This window comes from Hypanus sabinus, chromosome 1, assembly GCF_030144855.1.
Source record: "Hypanus sabinus isolate sHypSab1 chromosome 1, sHypSab1.hap1, whole genome shotgun sequence".
NCBI lineage: Eukaryota > Metazoa > Chordata > Chondrichthyes > Myliobatiformes > Dasyatidae > Hypanus > Hypanus sabinus.
In genome coordinates this window covers 74,912,782-74,931,665 of record NC_082706.1, presented here as the reverse complement: position 1 = coordinate 74,931,665, position 18,884 = coordinate 74,912,782, and the positions used below count along the sequence as shown (strand labels likewise).

The following is an 18,884-nucleotide window of genomic DNA, read 5'->3' as shown; positions in this document are numbered from 1 at the left end:
AACCTAGGGAAGACACAGACAATCTCCCAGATATAATAGAGTACCTAGGGTAACAGAAGAACTGAAGGAAATTCACATTAGGCAGGAAATGGTGTTGGGTAGACTGATGGGATTAAATCCCCAGGGCCTGATGGTCTGCATCCCAACGTACTTAAGGAGGTGGCTCTAGAAATCATGGACGCATTGGTAATCATTTTCCAATGCTCTATAGATTCAGAATCAGTTCCTGTGGGTTGGAGGGTAGCTAATGTTATCCTACTTTTTAAAGAAAGGAGAGAGGAAGAAAGCAGGGAATTATAGACAAGTTAGCCTGACATCAGTGGTGGGGAAGTTGCTGGAGTCAATTATAAAAGATTAAATAGCGGCACATTTGGATAGGAGTAACAGGATTGGTCCGAGTCAGCATGGATTTACAAAGGGGAAATCATGCTTGACTAATCTTCTGGAATTTTTTGAGAATGTAACTATGAAAATGGACAAGGGAGAGCCAGTGGATGTAGTGTACCTGGACTTTGAGAAAGCCTTTGATAAGATCCCACATAGGAGATTAGTGGGCAAAATTAGAGCACAAGGTATTGGGGGTATTGGTTGGCAGACAGGAAACAACGAGTAGGGATTAACGGATCCTTTTCAGAATGGCAGACTGTGACCAGTGGGCTGTACCGCAAGGCTCGGTGCTGGGACTGCAGCTATTTACAATATACATTAATGATTTAGATGAAGGGATTAAAAGTTACATTAACAAATTTGCAGATGGCACAAAGCTGGGTGGCAGTGTGAAATATGAGGAGGATGTTAGGAGAATGCAGGGTGACGTGCACAAGTTGGGTGAGTGGGCAGATGCAGTTTAATGTGGATAAGTGTGAGGTTATCCACTTTGGTGGTAGTATACACTAGAATTTAAAAGGATAGGAGGGGATCTGATTGAAACATATAAGATTATTAATGGATTGGACAAGCTAGAGGCAGGAAACATGTTCCCGATGTTGGGGGAGTCCAGAACCAGAGGCCTCAGTTTAAGAACAAGGTAATTATATCTTCAGAACATAGAACAGGGTTTAAGAAGTCATTTAGATCCAAGTTGAGGAAAAACTTTTTCACCCAGAGAGTGGTGGATTTATGGAATGCTCTGCCTCAGAAGGCAGTGGAGGCCAATTCTCTGGATGCTTTCAAGAAAGAATTAGATAGAGCTCTTAAAGATAGCGGAGTCAAGGGATATGGGGAGATGGCAGGAATGGGGTACTGATTGTGGATGATCAGCCATGATCACAGTGAATGGTGGTGCTGGCTCGAAGGGCCAAATGGCCTACTCCTACACCTATTGCCTATAACCTAAGGTCCACCTCCCAGTCATTGTTGGGAGGCATGTATATAACTGCCATCGATGTCTGTTTATCTTTGCAGTTTCTTAACTCAATCCTCATGGATTCAACATTTTGTGATCCTAGGTCACATCTTTCTACTGATTCGATGCCATTCTTTACCAGTACAGCCACACCTTCCCCTCTGCCTATCTTCCTATCCCTCTGATGAAACGTGTAACCTTGGACATTCAGTTCCCAACTACAACCATCCTTCAGCCACAACTCAGTGATGGCCATACCTGGCAATCTGTAATATTGCAACAAGGTAATCCACTTTATTTCTTATACTACGTGCATTTAGATACACCTTGAGTACCATATTTGCTCTCCTTTCTGACTCTGCATCCCTAATGATTTGATACTCAGCCTGTTGGCTGCAACTAACTCCCATCACCTGCTTGCCGTTCCTGACAGTATGATTGCATGCTATCTTTACTTTTTTACCATCCTGAGTCCCTTAACTTCAGTTCCCACCCCCTGCCATGTTAAGTTAAACCATCCCCAACAGTTCTAACAAGCCTACCCATGAGAACATTGGTCCCCCTGTGGGTTCAGGTGCAACCCATCACTTTTGAACAGGTCATACCTCCCCCAGAAGAGATTCCAATTGTCCAAGAACCTGAAGCCCTGCCCCCTGCACCATCTTCTCAGCCACGCATTTATCTGCCAAATCATCCTGTTTCAACCCTTACTGGTGCATGTCACAGGCAGCAATCCAGAAATTACTACCTGGGAGCTCTCTAAATCCTTTTCAGGACCTCTTTGCTTTTCCTTCCTATGTCTTTGGTAACAATATGTACCAAGACATCTAGCTGCTCCAAAATGTTGTGCATGCGATCTGAGACATTCCTGACCCTGACACCTGGGAGGCAACATACCAGTTGGGTGTCCCGTTCACGTCCACAGTACCTCCTGTCTGTTCCCCTCACTGGTTTCACTGGTGAGGCAAATATTTATCAATAAATGTCAATGGATGTTCCACACGGTAGGCTTATTCAGTAAGTCAGAAGGCATGGGATCCAAGGAAGTTTGGCCAGGTGGATTCAGAATTGGCTTGCCTGCAGAAAGCAAAGGGTCGTGGTGGAGGGAGTACATTCGGATTGGAGGGTTGTGACTAGCGGTGTCCCACAAGGATCGGTTCTGGGACCTCTACTTCTCATAATTTTTATTAACGACCTGGACGTGGGGGTAGAAGGGTGGGTTGGCAAGTTTTCAGACAACACAAAGGTTGGTGGTGTTGTGGATAGTGTAGAGGATTGTCGAAGATTGCAGAGAGACATTGATAGGATGCAGAAGTGGGCTGAGAAATGGCAGATGGAGTTCAACCCGGAGAAGTGTGAGGTGGTACACTTTGGAAGGATAAACTCGAAGGCAGAGTACAAAGTAAATGGCAGGATACTTGGTAGTGTGGAGGAGCAGAGGAATCTGGGGGTACAATTGCACAGATACCTGAAAGTTGCCTCACAGATAGGTAGGGTAGTTAAGAAAGCTTATGGGGTGTTAGCTTTCATAAGACGGGGGAAAGAGTTTAAGAGTCATGATGTAATGATGCAGCTCTATAAACTCTGGTTAGGCCACACTTGGAGTACTGTGTCCAGTTCTGGTCATCTCACTATAGGAAGGATGTGGAAGCATTGGAAAGGGTACAGAGGAGATTTACCAGGATGCTGCCTGGTTTAGAGAGTATGGATTATGATCAGAGATTAAGGGAGTTAGGGCTTTAATCTTTGGAGAGGAGGAGGATGAGAGGAGACATGATAGAGGTATCCAAGATATTAAGAGGAATAGATAGAGCAGACAGGCAGCACCTCTTCCTCAGGGCACCATACAATACAAGCATCTGCTCAATACAAGAGGACATGGCCTTAAGGTAAGGGGTGGAAAGTTCAAGGAGGATATTGGAGGAAGGTTTTTCACTCAGAGAGTGGTTGGTGCGTGGACTGCCTGAGTCAGTGGTGGAGGCAGATACACTAGTGAAATTTAAGAAACTACCAGACAGATATATGGAGGAATTTAAGGTGGGGGGGGGGGGGTTATATGGGAGGCAGGGTTTAAGGGTCGGCACAACATTGTGGGCCGAAGGGCTTGTACTGTGCTGTACTGTTCTATGTTCTATGGTCTAAAGATATAATTACATTGTTACATGATCATGCTTGTGATGTGCAAACTGCTTGCCTCATTTCCTGCAAAACCAGCTATATTTCCAGAGCACTTTAATGTGCTCCAGATCAAGTATGTTCATTTTGAGCTTTATCCTGTACTGAAAGCTGAAGTTCTTTTTATGTAATAGCCAAGCCACATTTGAACACCAATGGTATAACATGAGACCACACCAATTCGAACTAAAATCATACCAGACCATAAGACATACATTAGGAACAGAACTAGGCCATTCTATTATGGCCGATTTATCATCCCTCTCAACCCCATTCTCCTGCATCTTCCCCATAACCTTTGAAGTTCTAATATTCTGAGGTTGTGTCCCGTGGTTCTAGACCTCCAATATATGACACATCCTCCCCACAACCACTCTATCTAGGCCTTTCAATATTTTATTGGTTTCAGTCACATCCCTCCCCCCATTCTTCTACATTCCAGCAAATACAGGTACAGAGCCATCAAATGCTCCTCATACATTAACCCTGTCACTCCTGAAATCATTCTCATGAGCCTCCTCTGGACCCTCTCCAATATCAGCACACTCTTTTTTAGATAAGGGAACCCAAAACTGCTCACACAATACTTCAAGTGTAGTCTAGCCAGTGCCTTACTAAGCTACAGCATCACATCCTTGCTTTTATTTTCAAGTCCTTTCAAAATGAATGCCAACATTGCATTGCAAATGTCACACTTTCATAAATAAAACTGTTGATGTTAGTGTTTTCCCTATCAAAAATTGCCTGTGTACCACTTTAAGCCAACTGAATGGCATATTGACATAGAACATGGAATTGTACAGTACAGGATCAGACCACAATGTTGATATTTAACATTAAATTTTAAAGGATTTTTAAAGCAGAATTTTGAGTAGTTTGAGATCTTGAAAGTGGTTTTCAAGTTCACCAGATACAGTGGCATGCAAAAGTTTGGGTACCCCTGGTCAAAATTTCTATTACTGTGAATAGCTAAGCGAGTAAAAGATGACCTAATTTCCTAATTGACCTAATTCGCGACCAAAAATTTCTATTTTAACTTCATCAGTCCACAGGACTCGTTTCCAAAATGCATCAGGCATTTTTCTTTTGTTCCTTTTTTTTGTTCCTTTGCAAACTTCTGATGTTGAATTTTGGCCGTAATGAGTTTGGATAAAAAAGGGTGCAGAATTTCATGAAAAGTACACCTCTCCAACTGTAAAGCATGGGGGTGAATTGGGCTTTGAGCTTGTGTTGCAGCCAGTGGCACGGGGAACATTTCACTGGTAGAGAAAAGAATGAATTCAATTAAATACCAGAAAATTCTGGAAGCAAACATCACACCATCTGTAAAAAAGCTGATGATGAAAAGAGGATGGCTTCTACAATAGGATAATGATCCTAAACACACCTCAAAGTCCACAATGGACTACCTCAAGAGGCAAAAGCTGAAGGTTTTGCCCCCAACCTAAAAATCATCGAAAATCTGTGGATAGATCTCAAAAGAGCAGTGGATGCAAGATGGCCCAAGAATGTTACAGAACTAGAAGCCTTTTGCAAGAATGGGCAAAAATCCCCCAAACAAGAATCGAAAGACTCTTAGCTGGCTACAGAAAGCGTTTACAAGCTGCGATACTTGCCAAAGGGGATGTTATTAAGTACTGACCATGCAGGGTGCCCAAACTTTTGCTTCGGGCTTTTTTCCTTTACTGTTATTTTGAAACTGTAAAAGATAGAAATAAAAAAGTAGTCTTGCTTAAAATATTAAAGGAATGTGTCATCTTCAACTTTATGCCTTTTTCTCGTCCTTTCAAAATGAATGCCAACATTGCATTGCAAATGTCACACTTCCATAAATAAAACTGTTGATGTTAGTGTTTTCCCTATCAAAAATTGCCTGTGTACCACTTTAAGCCAACTGAGTGGCTTAAATCAGATCATCTCGCTTAGCTATTCACAGTAACAGAAATTTTGACCAGGGGTGCCCAAACCTTTGCATGCCACTACAATTCTCAAACTGAAATTATAGACAATAGGTGCAGAAGTAGACCATTTGGCCCTTCAAGCCTGCACCACCATTCTGAGATCATGGCTGATCATCTACTATCAATACCCGGTTCCTGCCTTGTCCTCATATCCCTTGATTCCCCTATCCATAAGATACCTATCTAGCTCCTTCTTAAAAGCATCCAGAGAATTGGCCTCCACTGCCTTCTGAGGCAGTGCATTCCACACCCCCACAACTCTCTGGGAGAAGAAGTTTTTCCTTAACTCTGTCCTAAATGACCTACCCCTTATTCTCAAACCATGCCCTCTGGTACTGGACTCTCCCAGCATCTGGAACATATTTCCTGCCTCTATCTTGTCCAATCCCTTAATAATCTTATATGTTGCAATCAGATCCCCTCTCAATCTCCTTAATTCCGGCGTGTACCAGCCCAGTCTCTCTAACCTCTCTGCGTAAGACAGTCCGGACATCCCAGGAATTAACCTTGTGAATCTACTCTGCACTTCCTCTACAGTCAGGATGTCCTTCCTTAACCCTGGAGACCAAAACTGTACACAATACTCCAGGTGTGGTCTCACCAGTGCCCTGTACAATTCTCAGTGCGTGTGTGCCAAATCAAAAAGGTGGAAGGACTTCTGGCATTTTTGACAAATAAGCTCTCCTTAGTCTTCCAGCCGGGTGCAGGTATTCAACATAGTTTATCATTAATAATATGAAAAGATTATGTCAAGGAATAGGCCATATCTTCATGGAGCCTAAAATTTTGAAAAGAAGGCATAACATGGCAATCAGATACCATTGGTAAATTGGCAATGAATCTGTGGGGAGAAGGCTCAGAATTGTTCAGATGGAATAGAAAGCATTGGACTGGAGAAAGTGTTTTGAATAGACTTGGGCTTCTTTTACAGTGGTAATGTTAGAGGCAAAACAACATTATTACACTACAGGAGTGTACTAAAAGACTATTAACCAGACCAAAAGACAGGTTTGCATCAAGAGAATTTGCTTAATCACATGTTTTTAAATCAAATTATTGTTGAATTAACCCCTTGTCATCATGATAGAGCCATTCCTTTCATCTCTGTAGTAGCATTGGTGCCTTGCAAACAATGTTCTCCCCATAATAGGGACTGACTTGGAAATCCATTTGAATGAATGTTTATTTTTATTTACATGAACTACATGATTGTGTTGCACTCTGCAAACTTTGATTGTATCCTTATAGAAGGCATAAAATAACTTTTAATGTGAGGCACAACTCTTCTGTGAAAATGATTCCCTAACATGGAATTATTATTGCATTACTCAGATGTAAGCTACACAAAGTGGCAAGATAAATCTGTGACCTATTCTAGGAAAGGCTGGTATTTAGCCAAACCCATGCCACTTGCCAACAGACGTTCTTCCCTTTGCTTCTTCGCCTCTGCCATCAGGTTTCAGAGTGGTCCATAAATCCATGAAAACTGCCTCACTATTCCTTTCTTTTTGAACTATTTAGTTTGTATTTTATAGTAGTTACAGCCTTTGCATTGTATTGCTGCTACAAAACACCAGATGTTACACCAGATAAGAGAGTGATGATAAACCTGATTATCACCTCCAGATTTTCAGTTTCCCCTTCCAGATCATTCTAAGAATCAGCTGTGCATACGTACCACATAACTAAAATTGTGTAAGGATATTACAAACCCTGCATTCTCAGATACGAATACAATATCATACTCTTTGTAACCGGCAATTCTAACAAGCCAATTGCACTGCTAGTGGTCTAGCATGGGTTGTTATTTTGTATGACACGCCATCCAATCACTCAAATAATAATATTCCACAAGTCGAATGACTGTATTCGATCCTTTATTCGCAACTTGAAGTGATGCGATTATGCAACCAACTGAAGATATGACATCCAGAGGTCCCCAGAACCAAACTGCCCAGAACAAAGCCAGGGAATGTACCTTATTCCCGTCGCTCACCACACCCCCACCCATGTGGTTAGTTACCAATATAAACATGCCACACAGAATCCAATACAGATAGAAAACAGATACATGACCTCTACAGCCTTGAGCGGACAAGGTCTGGAATCTACCCAGTCTGCATGCCTCACAAGGATCAGAGGAGCAAACTTGAGCCATGTCGCACTCCAGAACTTTACAACTATCAACACCTGAGCATCCGTATACCGTAAACACTGCCTAAGCTTTTCAATGTCAATTATGTGCATGGGCACAAGGAATTAGGATTTACAATCATTCTTGACTGGTCATCATTGTCTACCACACTTCTGTCACTATACTAGATGGATAAGTAACCCTCAGAATACAAAATCATTCTTTCATCCTTGTTTCCTCATTTTAGACCAATCCATTCCTTGGTGAACAGTGTAATTATACAAATTTAGATCAATAGTTTAATTATTTGAATTAATTGAAAGGCCTCGATAGTGGATGTTGAGAGGATGTGGGGGAGTCTATGACCATAGGACACAGTCTCAGAATAGAAGGATGTCCCTCTAGAATGGAGATGAGGAGGAATTTTGGTAAATCAGACCACCTTGCTGTGCTTTCTCTTCCTGCTACAGGCAGAGACAGAAAAGTACAGCTTTTGTAGAGAGGACAATGAAGACATGGTCAAAGGAGACCGAGGAGCACACAAAGAACTGCTTTGAATCGATGTACTCTCAATGACTCATCAGCAGATCTAAATGGATATATCAGAGTCCTCACCAACTTCAGAAAGACTTGCATTTCTGTGTACCTACAAAACATTCCAAGTCCTTCCCAACCAGACATCCCAGATGAACCTCAGGGCTATGTTTGTGACACTTAGTACAGGCGATGCAGGAATCTAGTTATGTCATCTGGCGATCATGAGCACAAAAATGCCAAATTCCAGACTAAATTGGAGTCACAGATATTTATATTCCAATCCCCTCAAAATTAATGTGTTCCAAGTGTGAGGTGCTACATTTCAGGAGATCAAATGTAAAGGGAAAGTACAGAGTTAACAGCAAGATCATTAACAACATTGATGTAAAGAGGAATCTTGGGGTCCAAGTCCATAGCTCACTGAAATTGGCTGCATAAATTGATAGGGTATTTAACAAGGTGCATGGCATAGTGGCTTTTATTAGATGAGGCATTGAGTTGAAGAGTCAGGAAGTTATGTTATAGCTTTACCATACTCTGGTTTGGCCACATCTGGAATGTTGCTTTCAATTCTGGTCACCTCATAATAAGGGGCATGTGGAGGCTATGGAGAAGCTCAGAAGAGTTTTACCAGGATATTGCCTGGATTAAAGAGGTTGGACAAACTGAAATTGGCTTTACAGTAGCAGTGGCTGAGGGTGCACCTGGTATAAGTTTGTAAGATCATGAGTGAGAGAGAGAGAGAGAGAGAGAGAGAGAGAGAGAGAGAGAGAGAGAGAGAGAGAGAGAGAGAGAGAGAGAGAGAGAGAGAGAGTAGGTATATCATTCTCTTAAGATATAAATGTCTAACACTAGGATGTGTGCATTTAATGTGTGAAAGTTTAAAAGATGTGTGGAGGGCATTTTGCTTATAAGACATGCAGAGAATGCACTGCCATTAGTGGTGGTGATATAACAGAGGTGTTTAAGAAGCTGGATATACAGCAGAGACATGGAAGTGCAGACAATGTATAAACAAGCTACATGCAGACACAGGGATTAGATGCCACTCCGGACAACATCATGAGCTAAAGGGCCTCTTCTTGTTCTGGACTGTTCTACATTCGTCCGTAAAACTTTGAAGGCATCCACAATTATTCAAGACAGTTCAAATTAAGAATTGAAAACTTGGAATCAATTACTTATTTATTAATTCAAGAGAACTAGAAACTCAATGCTGCAGCAGGACGCAGATTATGTGCCAGGATCCAAGAGTAGATCCCCCAGTAGTGAGGAATTGTAGCAATTCTGGGTCCATTCTTTTTTTTTTAAACTTTTTTTATTGCATTTTTAAATGGTTACAAAGTATGAAAAAACAATGTATATAACCCATACCCCCTCCCCTTAACCCCTCCCCCCTAACTGCCCTATAGAAAAAAAAGAAAGAAAGAAAGAATGCCTGGTTGTTGGAAGATCTCCACATGCTCCATGGAATTCGTAATAACTTTAATATGTATATTTATTTCTTTCCCCTAATAACCAATTGTTTCATCTTCAGAGCATCTATATATTTAATCCTGTCTTTTGTAAATAAGGGTCCATTCTTGAACTCTACATGGAGGTCATGCAGCTAAGAAACTGCAAAGGAACATTACCTGCAAGTTTGGTGCTTCCACATTTATAGATAAGTCATGAAGCTAATTTCAACCCAAAAAGCCCCAAAGTTTGTTGCTATTAACAGGAAGTAATAGCAAGGTGCCTCTTGAGACATTGCTGCGTTGTATAAGAGCTCATGTGGTTAGGGGCAGTACATTAGTATAACTACAAGAAAACTGAGTCAGATTGAATGGTAATTTCCAGATTGGCACTCAGTAATTAATATCACAGAAAATTAGAGGTGGGTCCTCAACTAATTATAATCTCTTGATTTGATGAACAGACTGAATATTCTGGCCAAATTGGTTGATGACGCAAAAATAGTTCGGTTAGCAAGTTGTGAGGAATATACAGAGTCTGCTAAGAGATATAAGATTAAGTGAGTGGGCAAAAAGTTGGAAGGTGGAGCATGATCTGGAAAAATATGAAGTTAACCACTTGAGAAAATGAAAGAAATATCAACTTATTATTTAAAAGAAATGAGACTATAAATGATGTGTACCAAGATGTTGAAGAGTCCACATGTATTAAATTCATGAAGTTAGTTAGAAGGTTAATAGAATGTTGGCCTTTATTCCAACAGGCAGGAAATATAAAAGCAGAGAAGTCCTGATGCAAGTTTACATGACAGTGGCGAGACAATCCCCAGACTACCATGTAAAGTTTTGATGTCCATATCTAAGGAAGGATGTGCTTGCAAAGGAGGCAGAGGAGGCTCACAAAATTGCTTCCTGGTATGAAGGTGTTGATATATGAAGAACAGTTGAGCCTATACTCATAAGAGCATAGCAAAATGAGATGATCTTTGTGAAAAATGAGATTTGAAAGGGGGAAACTGACAGAGTGGATACTGAGAGAATGATTTGCCTGGTAGGATTTATCCAGAAACGGAGGGTGTAGTCTCACATTAGGCAACTGCCCATTTCTGACGGAAAACAGAAGGGACTTCGTAAAGTGCAATAAAGCTTTAGAATCTGGGATTTGTGGAGGTGGAATTATTAAGTACATTGCATTTCAAGGCAGATAAGGACAGACATTTAAACTGGAAAGGAGTTCAGGATATGAAAGAGAACAGGGACAGAAAACAATTGCTGAAACCAAGGTTGACTTGGCCAGATTCTTATAGAAGAAAGAAGGCAACCTAAGAAACTGACTGGTCTTCTCCAGCTCCAGCTTTGTACCATTTCTGGTCTTATATCATACCGTGACTGCCACCTCAGTTTCTAGATGTTCTAACGAAAGAGTGCAAATAGACAGCACTGGGGCTAAGCAACAAAATGCTTCAAGCAGATGGTTCTCTTTCTGTGGTTCTTCAAGCATGCTTCTGAATGGCAAACATTTCTCACCCAGCAAAGCATAAAGAATGTCATTTAGATGCAATCGCACAATTCTAATAGGATGTTAATTCATTTACTACTGATACTCCAGATGAGAACGAAGTTATCATGCTGTCACTCTATCACTGTGGGTTTTCAAGAAACAACCTGGCTTCTGTAGTAAGTCACCATTTAACCTGCATTAATGTACCTTTATGGGAACTCTATAGTCATCATACCACAAGAGAGTTATCAACAGCAGGATGTCCCAAGAAACGCCATTTCCAGACTCCATAAAACACTCAGGGTACCACCATGTGATCTCACGACCTGCTCTAAAACATTGGTTCAGACAGCAGGGGTTGCATTCACCTCTTTTTCAATAACATATAGCTGGTGCAGCAGCAGCTCTATAGCTACACTTACCACGTCCTCCTTTAAATAAGAATCAGAAACAGCATGTCATGTGTCAACTTAAGCTTGAGTTGAGGTTCAGTGAGATCATGGCTGATCTGTCCTTGGTCCGTCTTCCTCTTTCTCACTTGTTCCCCATGACAATTAAGTCCCCTACAGTCCATCGCAGACTTGACAAGGGCATTGTTTGTAGAGCAGCTGCCTCACAGTGCCAGAGATTCCGGTTCAATCCTGACCATGGGTGTTGACTGTATGGAGTTTTCACATTCTCCACATGGCCATAGAGATTCCTTCAAAGACCTGCTGCTTTCCTCCAACTTCTTAAAGATGTGTAGGTTAGTTAGATAGTAGGTAAGTTGATCCCTGTAAATTGTCCCTAGTGTATGGAAGAATGGCAGATCCCTGAAAATAGTCAATGAAAATATGGAGAGACGACAAAAGTATAAGATTAAATAATTGTTAATGGACAGTTGATGGTCCATGCAAACTTGACAGGTTCTTACATTCAGACCAGGATTTCCTCCTGTCCCTAAACTTGTGCATTAGTTTTCTTTAGATGCACTATGTGTAATTACCTCTCAAAGTCCAACCCTACATCCCTGTTGTGAGAAGTGGAAAAGGGTAAGGCTGGCCAACAGGGCCCTGGTGAAGCTGTGGAGGTCAATCCCCTGTACAGGTGAAACAATGAATTACAGAAACATTGATGAACTCTAGCCATACGGAGGTCATTGATGGGTTATGCTCCAATGGGAGTTAAGGGCCCAAGAAGAAGAAGAAGACTATGTGTAATTGCTGACTTTCACAGCAGGGATTTAGAAAACTTTAGAAGAAAATTGTAAGTCTGGGAGCATTTTAATTTACATCACCAAGAACATTACTGATGGATGTAACAGTCAAGAATTTCTGTTCAGACATGCTTACCTCTGGGAAGTTTTCTTATATTTTCTCCTAAGGGAAAGAAACAAAATAACATGAATTAGGATAATGGAATTTTCTATGTACTATAATTGTATTAATGTACAAATAAAAATTGTATCATATGAATGTTCTTTAGACACCAAGGGAAAAACAAAAATGAAGACGTTCTTTACAATTCTAAATGCTGACCTGATTCTGCCCTGTTCATTGAGTTAAATGTTCAAGTTTCCCATTACAGGTGAAAGGTCTTTACCAAAACCTTATCCAATTTTAATTTTCAGAAGCTGCTCACTGTTCCTTCCTTATTGTCTTCATTAGGAAACGGGAACTGGAGTGGGCCATTTTGAACATCGCCTGCTTCACTGTTCATTAACATCATGGCTAATTTTCTACCTCTCTGGCAATTCCCCACTCATTCAAGTATCCATAAGCCTACTACTTCTGCACTGAAAGAACTCCATGACTGAGACTCCAGGCCAAAACTTCCGAATTCTCAGCATGAAGAAATATCTCATTTCAGTCACAAATTGTTCATCCCTTTGTTCTGATACTGTAGCTCCTGGTTCTAGAACTCAACTAAGAGATATGTGCCACTTGCATCCAGTCTATTAAGCCCTGCGAGACTTCTGCAAGCTTCAATGAAATTGTGTCTCATTCTTCTCAACTCAGGAGAATCTCTCCACTGAGAGCAAACCCACTATCCTGGAAACTAATCTAGTAAAAGCTCAGTGCACTTCCTATTGCAAGCAAATTGTTTTATGAAAAGAGATGAAAACAATAGTTTATAGTCCAAGCTGTGCCTATATGATTGCAATAAGGGTAACATAAGCTTTGCATTCAAGCACACTTTCAACAAAACGCCAACAAAACATTCGCCCTCCTTATCATTTACCGGCTTTTAGTGACTTGTTTACAGGGATATCTTGTCCCTTTGAAGTCCAACATATCCCAATATATCTCCCTGTTACACCTTCTCCATATTCTAAGTAATTGCCATTTTCTTATCCAGGCAGTCAAATTGTCTAATTCCCTTGAAGCATCCTAATTCCCCAGTAACAAATCCACCTCAGTTCTATAATATCAGGAGGATTGGGAATATGATATTGGAATACCTTAGAAATGTTCGAAAGTTCTACAGGTACTTCAACTGGAAATCACTATATCTTTTAGATCAACAGGATAATACTTAAAGAAATGAAATTATCCGGTTGATCTTCAACAAGATAATTGAAAGCTTAAATGTTCAAAGAATAACTGAAGGATAAAAATAATTTTTAAAATATTTAATAGCTCAGGCACTTCTGGTTTTCCAATCAAGATGGCGCCTATGTACAATGCTCCTTTAGTCGACATCCTCTGGATAGATCATGAAATGTCTCTTACATTTGTCTTTTTCATTTTGAATGTGATTCTGGAACTGTTGGAACATATGATTTGCAGTTTGGGAATTGGTTGGGTGTTTCAGTGCTCTGCAGTCTCTGAGGGGATTCCTGAAGGCCAAGGCAGGAACCTCGTACGAGAAGGCTTCAAGCATATGTTTGACACCAATATGCCAATTATGGCTTCCATTGTTTGCCAATTAAAGTGATGAGGGAGATTGAAATGCCAGCTGACTGCCTTTAATCACCGGTGAGATTGCTCGGCTACAGAGGGGAGACTGCCTCATTATTGCTGGTGAGATCACTCTGCTATGGAAAGGGAGACTGCCTCGTTATTGCTGGTGAGATCACTCTGCTACAGAGGGGAGACTGCCTCGTTATTGCTGGTGAGATCACTCTGCTACAGAGAGGGGAGACTGCCTCTTTATTGCTGGAGAAGGAGAATGTTGCCCAGATTTTCTGCATTTTGGATGTGGAGTTGGATTGTGGACTTTTTTCAGTTTTATGGGTATTTTTGTATTCTGTGGTTTTTGCCCATTCTTACTCGTTTTTTGTGTGTGGGAGAGGGGGCTTTTGGGGGTCGATATGCCTGTTCTGTTTGGTTCATTTTTTGTGCGGGAAGGAGAGATTTGGGGGTTGATGATCATGCTGCCATTCTTTTCCTTCTTGGTTTCGTGGCTATCTGGAGAAGAATTTCGGAGTTGTATACTTCGATAATAAATGAACCTTTGAAGCCTTTAAGACCATCTATCCAGCTCAGTGACCTTAAGAAAAATGCATCACACCATAGATCAGAAAACAAAGCACAGGAAGAACTCAGTAGGTCAAGCAGCATCTGTGGAGGTACAAAGTGTAGGTCAGTGTTGCAGGTTAACAGCCTGTCCCTCTCATGACCAAGAAGTAAAGCCAGCCAGTATATACAGTGCTGTGCAAAAGTCTTAAGCTCATGAATACACAGCTAGATGAGAAACACGATTCTGATATGGGCTTCTTGAGGATTCAGAGTGGGAAGGGGGAAGGGAAAGGGGAATCATGTTGGGAAAAGTGGAAGGGAGAGGAAAACATTCTGTAATGATCAATAAAGGGTCGTGGCCAAAACATGGAATCTTTAATCCTTTCCAGATAGCACCTGACCTGATGAGTTCCTGCAGTATTTTTATACGTGTTACTCTGCATCTGCAGAGTGTGTCCGTCTGTGTGTGTGAGAGTGTGTCTGCATGTGTGTGAGTGTGTGTGTGAGAGTGTGTCTGCATGTGTGTGAGAGAGTGTGTGTGTGTGTATGAGTGTGTGTCTGTGTGTGTGTGTATGAGTGTGGCCAAAACATGGAATCTTTAATCCTTTCCAGATAACACCTGACCTGATGAGTTCCTGCAGTATTTTATGTATTTTATACGTGTTACTCTGCATCTGCAGAGAGTGTGTGTGTGTGAGTGTGCGTCTGTGTGTGTGAGAGTGTGTCTGCATGTGTGTGAGAGTGTGTGTATGAGTGTGTGACTGTGTGTGTGTGACTGTGTGCGTGAGAGTGTGTGTACAAGTGTGTGACTGTGTGTGTGTGTGAGGGAGTGTGAGTGTGTCTGTGTCTGATCTAACTTCACCTAGCACCTACGAATCTCTATCTCCTCCCTCACCAGCTTATTTTTCCAGTTCTTTCTCGGTCCTGACGCAGAGTCTCAATCCTAAATAACGATTTACATCTTGTCCGCACAGATGCTCATGACCCGCTGAGTTCTTTATTTCAGCAGCTCCAGTCTCTTCGGTCTTCACATTTTAAATCGGGATTGGCATAAACTCAATATAGTAATGTGGTAACAAATCACAAAAGCTGAAAGTTCTATATTTAATCTGAACAACTCACGATTAGATAAAGTTTGCAAAATTCCCGAGGAAACACCATCTTTATTTATAGTTGCTTACAAAAGCTTTACGGGACAGGGCGTATTTTACCACCTGCACTAAACCTATTAATCTAAAACGGACCAGTGTGTTCAATTTGCCATTCGGTGTGGTTTTAACGTTCCGTCCGGTTGCGTTAAAATAACCGGCAGCCGTCCAAACGGTGTTTAAATAATTGGCGATTGCAATCTTGTGATTAGTGAAACATCGTAGAGCTCGGCACAGTTATTACTCACAGAGGATTAAATATTGATAATGCAAAAATGAGTTAAAACAATAACCACTGAGCGAGCGAGTCTGCAGTTTTGATAAAGCTCGATCTGCAGAAACGAATTGTTACATTATCTATCTGATCTCAATCAAGTGGTCGATACGGATTTTCCAATATGACTTGACAGCGATTCCACCAGCAGGTTAATAGATGTCAACTCCCTCTCTTGGCGCAAACCGTCGGCTCAACTCAACTCGTCCACGCCGACCAGTGGGCACCCTTCCGTATTAACCCCATCGCCCGGTAGCTGGTCAATAGCCCTCTAAACGGAAGCATCCAATATCCTCTCAGCTCAATATCCAGTTTCTACATCCCCCTTCGAAGTACTTAACCGTATCCACCACCTCAAAATGCGGGAAGCCGAATTCAATCGCTGTCAAGTCATATTGGAAAAATTATCAATATTTAATCCTCTGTAAAGGAACATGAAAGACCGACCGACAGCACGGCTGTTAACATCAGGATACGCTACAAACTGGCTGGAAAGCAATGGGGATTTGTAACCCGTCCCATCACAGAACGCTTCAAACAACAGTTATAGAAACAGTGAAGGTTAAATTTAAATCCCGGTTGAAGATCCCATGAGCTATATGCATACTATCAGATTAAAGTCACTGTTACCCCAAAGGTATTTTTGCGCAGGGTTACTCTGGTGTCTAGTTAACAAACCCAAGGCAGAAATGCCATCCTCTGACAAAAAGGTAAATGAAAAGCACTGAGCTTCCGATGGCATCCAAATGTGAAAGCGGCTTCATTGGCGAGGCATTTCACACGGATCGAACAGGTGGCTGGCTGCCTCCAGATGCCGCGCTACAACTAACTGTTCCAAACGCAATCTCGGTAAATGGGAAAGTACGAAAAGTAAATTAAAAAAACAGCTCCATTCACTATTTAAGACGATAGGCATGTTAGTCACTTGTAAACAAACGGTATTTTATCAACGCTATTTGGGGAGGATCAAGTGTTATTAAAAAGTCGTGTTATACTTACAGTCCTCTTAGCCGCAGCCATATTTTCTCTATTTGCTCTGGTTGCAGATATTTCAGAGAGTTGCTCTCAAACTCTTCAATTTCCTTAGTTGGTGACTCCATGCCTTAAACTCCCAAGGTATGGGTAAATTTCTAAACTTTAAAGCTGCTTATCTGTGGGCTATCATTTTGCCCACAGAAAATGGAAACCTTTGGAACTTTAACGCTGCAAAGCACCGACTAATGACGTTCAGACTGAGCGTACAGTAATATTGAAGTCTCGTAGTACATGTTTGAAGGAAACTGTCGCAGTTTGCATTGGTTCAGAAATTATGTTGGTGGTGCTTTGCGTACAAGTACAGGAGTGCTCATTGTCATAAACCAGCTTTGCAATCAGAAACAGCGGCTGAAGGCTCCTTAACCCAAACCCTAGTCATAACTGAGTGGGAGGGCGGGGTAGCACATGCGCGGTTTCGTCGCGTTTTTTTTGTCCCAGACTCATCGCAACACTTGCCGAGCTCTGGGAGTCGAGTACGTGTACTTTGGAGATGTCCGGCTACGAGGAGGAAAGAAAGATTAATCAATTCCAACTGAAATTAGCCGAATTGCTTGCTGGAATCTTACTGAATAATTTAAACAAGAATCCGTGAATTTTCTAGAGTTTAGATTATTTTGAAACAACATACTACATCCGGGTGCGTTGTGTTTTTTCTTAATATGTAAAACAGAAAATATTCGTTTATGAGTAAATCCGTATTTATGTCAATTTCTTGAAAGGACAAGTAGAATGCAAAAACATGGAATCATTTTAACATTTCTGTATCGGAGAAAGTATGAACAGTGCAGAACTATTCTTGCCAGCAGCAGGTGGCAGTACTGACCCTAAACCGATATGATTTTGATTCGTGGACTTTATACCACAGAAGCTGTAAAGGCTGCTACATGCACATGTCCGTTGCTATTTTATTGAATGTAATAGAGACGTATGAGGTGTCCAGTGTGTCCTCTGGTGTAGGGGCTTGCCGTGTGCAATTTGGGGCAGCTCACTCACCTTTGGTCCCCGCCGGGCGCTCCGCTCTCACCTGTGGCTCCAATTAGCTGTTCTTATGCGACAACAGCCGGTGCACTGCTTCGACAGGTGTGCTGAACCAAGTGAGGGCGGCTGGTGGGTTTCATACCCCCGTAAAGCCAACTCCAGCAGACCGGGCAGATGAGATCCAAAGGCCGGGAAGGCGGTATTGCAACGCTCCGTGGAGAGCGAGGAGCATGACGAGGCACGAATTAAGTCATGATTATCCACTGCAGCCAAGGAAGAACCCCAGTTGTGGCGACCACTCGTACCACTGGACCAGGCCGCCTGAGTTCGAGAGAGTGGAACTGCTCCAGTGAAATGGCTTTTCCACTTTAAAAACTAACTCACTCTCACTCACTCACTCACTCACATACACCCCCCCCCCCGTGTTTGATCGTGAAAAAAAAACAGAAGTGCTGTAGTCTACTTAAACACTTACCTGCAATTTGTCGTTAATTTTAAATTCTTCAACAATTCGTTGCTAAATTGCAAGTTTAGCTATTCTGGGTGGGCTGTGGTGAAAATTTGCTGGCAAACGACGTGAATTATCATTGCTAGTAGTTATACTTTCTTTTCTCAGACTGGCAACTGTGAATGCAGCTTTACTGGATATTATTCTACATCTGTTCTACACAGGTTTGAAATCACAGAAATATTGAAAAAATGTGCAACTTTTGTATCAGAAAGACAAAGCCTGGCTCTCAAATATCCCAGAATTCACAATTCCAATTTAACATCCATTTTGAAATTTCTGCTTTCAAATGGATGTTGGGAAATGAGAAGTTAAGTAGCAAACTGAGTACTTTCATCAGTGTTCTGCGTGTTTACCAGGGCACCAGATCCATTAGACTCAAACAATAACTGCA

At 41.6% G+C, this 18,884-nt stretch overlaps 1 protein-coding gene across 1 annotated transcript in view; it reads right to left on the bottom strand.

Moving 5' to 3' along the window:
• Positions 1-17,373, bottom strand: part of LOC132394689 (dual specificity calcium/calmodulin-dependent 3',5'-cyclic nucleotide phosphodiesterase 1C-like) — a 319,390-nt gene extending 302,017 nt beyond the window's left edge. The window contains exons 1-2 of the mRNA XM_059971072.1: positions 16,969-17,373; positions 12,439-12,465 (exon numbers count right to left, since the gene is read on the bottom strand). Coding sequence (XP_059827055.1) covers positions 12,439-12,465; positions 16,969-17,069 — 128 coding nt within the window. The 5' untranslated portion in view covers positions 17,070-17,373. The remainder of the gene's footprint in view (positions 1-12,438; positions 12,466-16,968) is intronic.
• Positions 17,374-18,884: the final 1,511 nt, after the last annotated feature.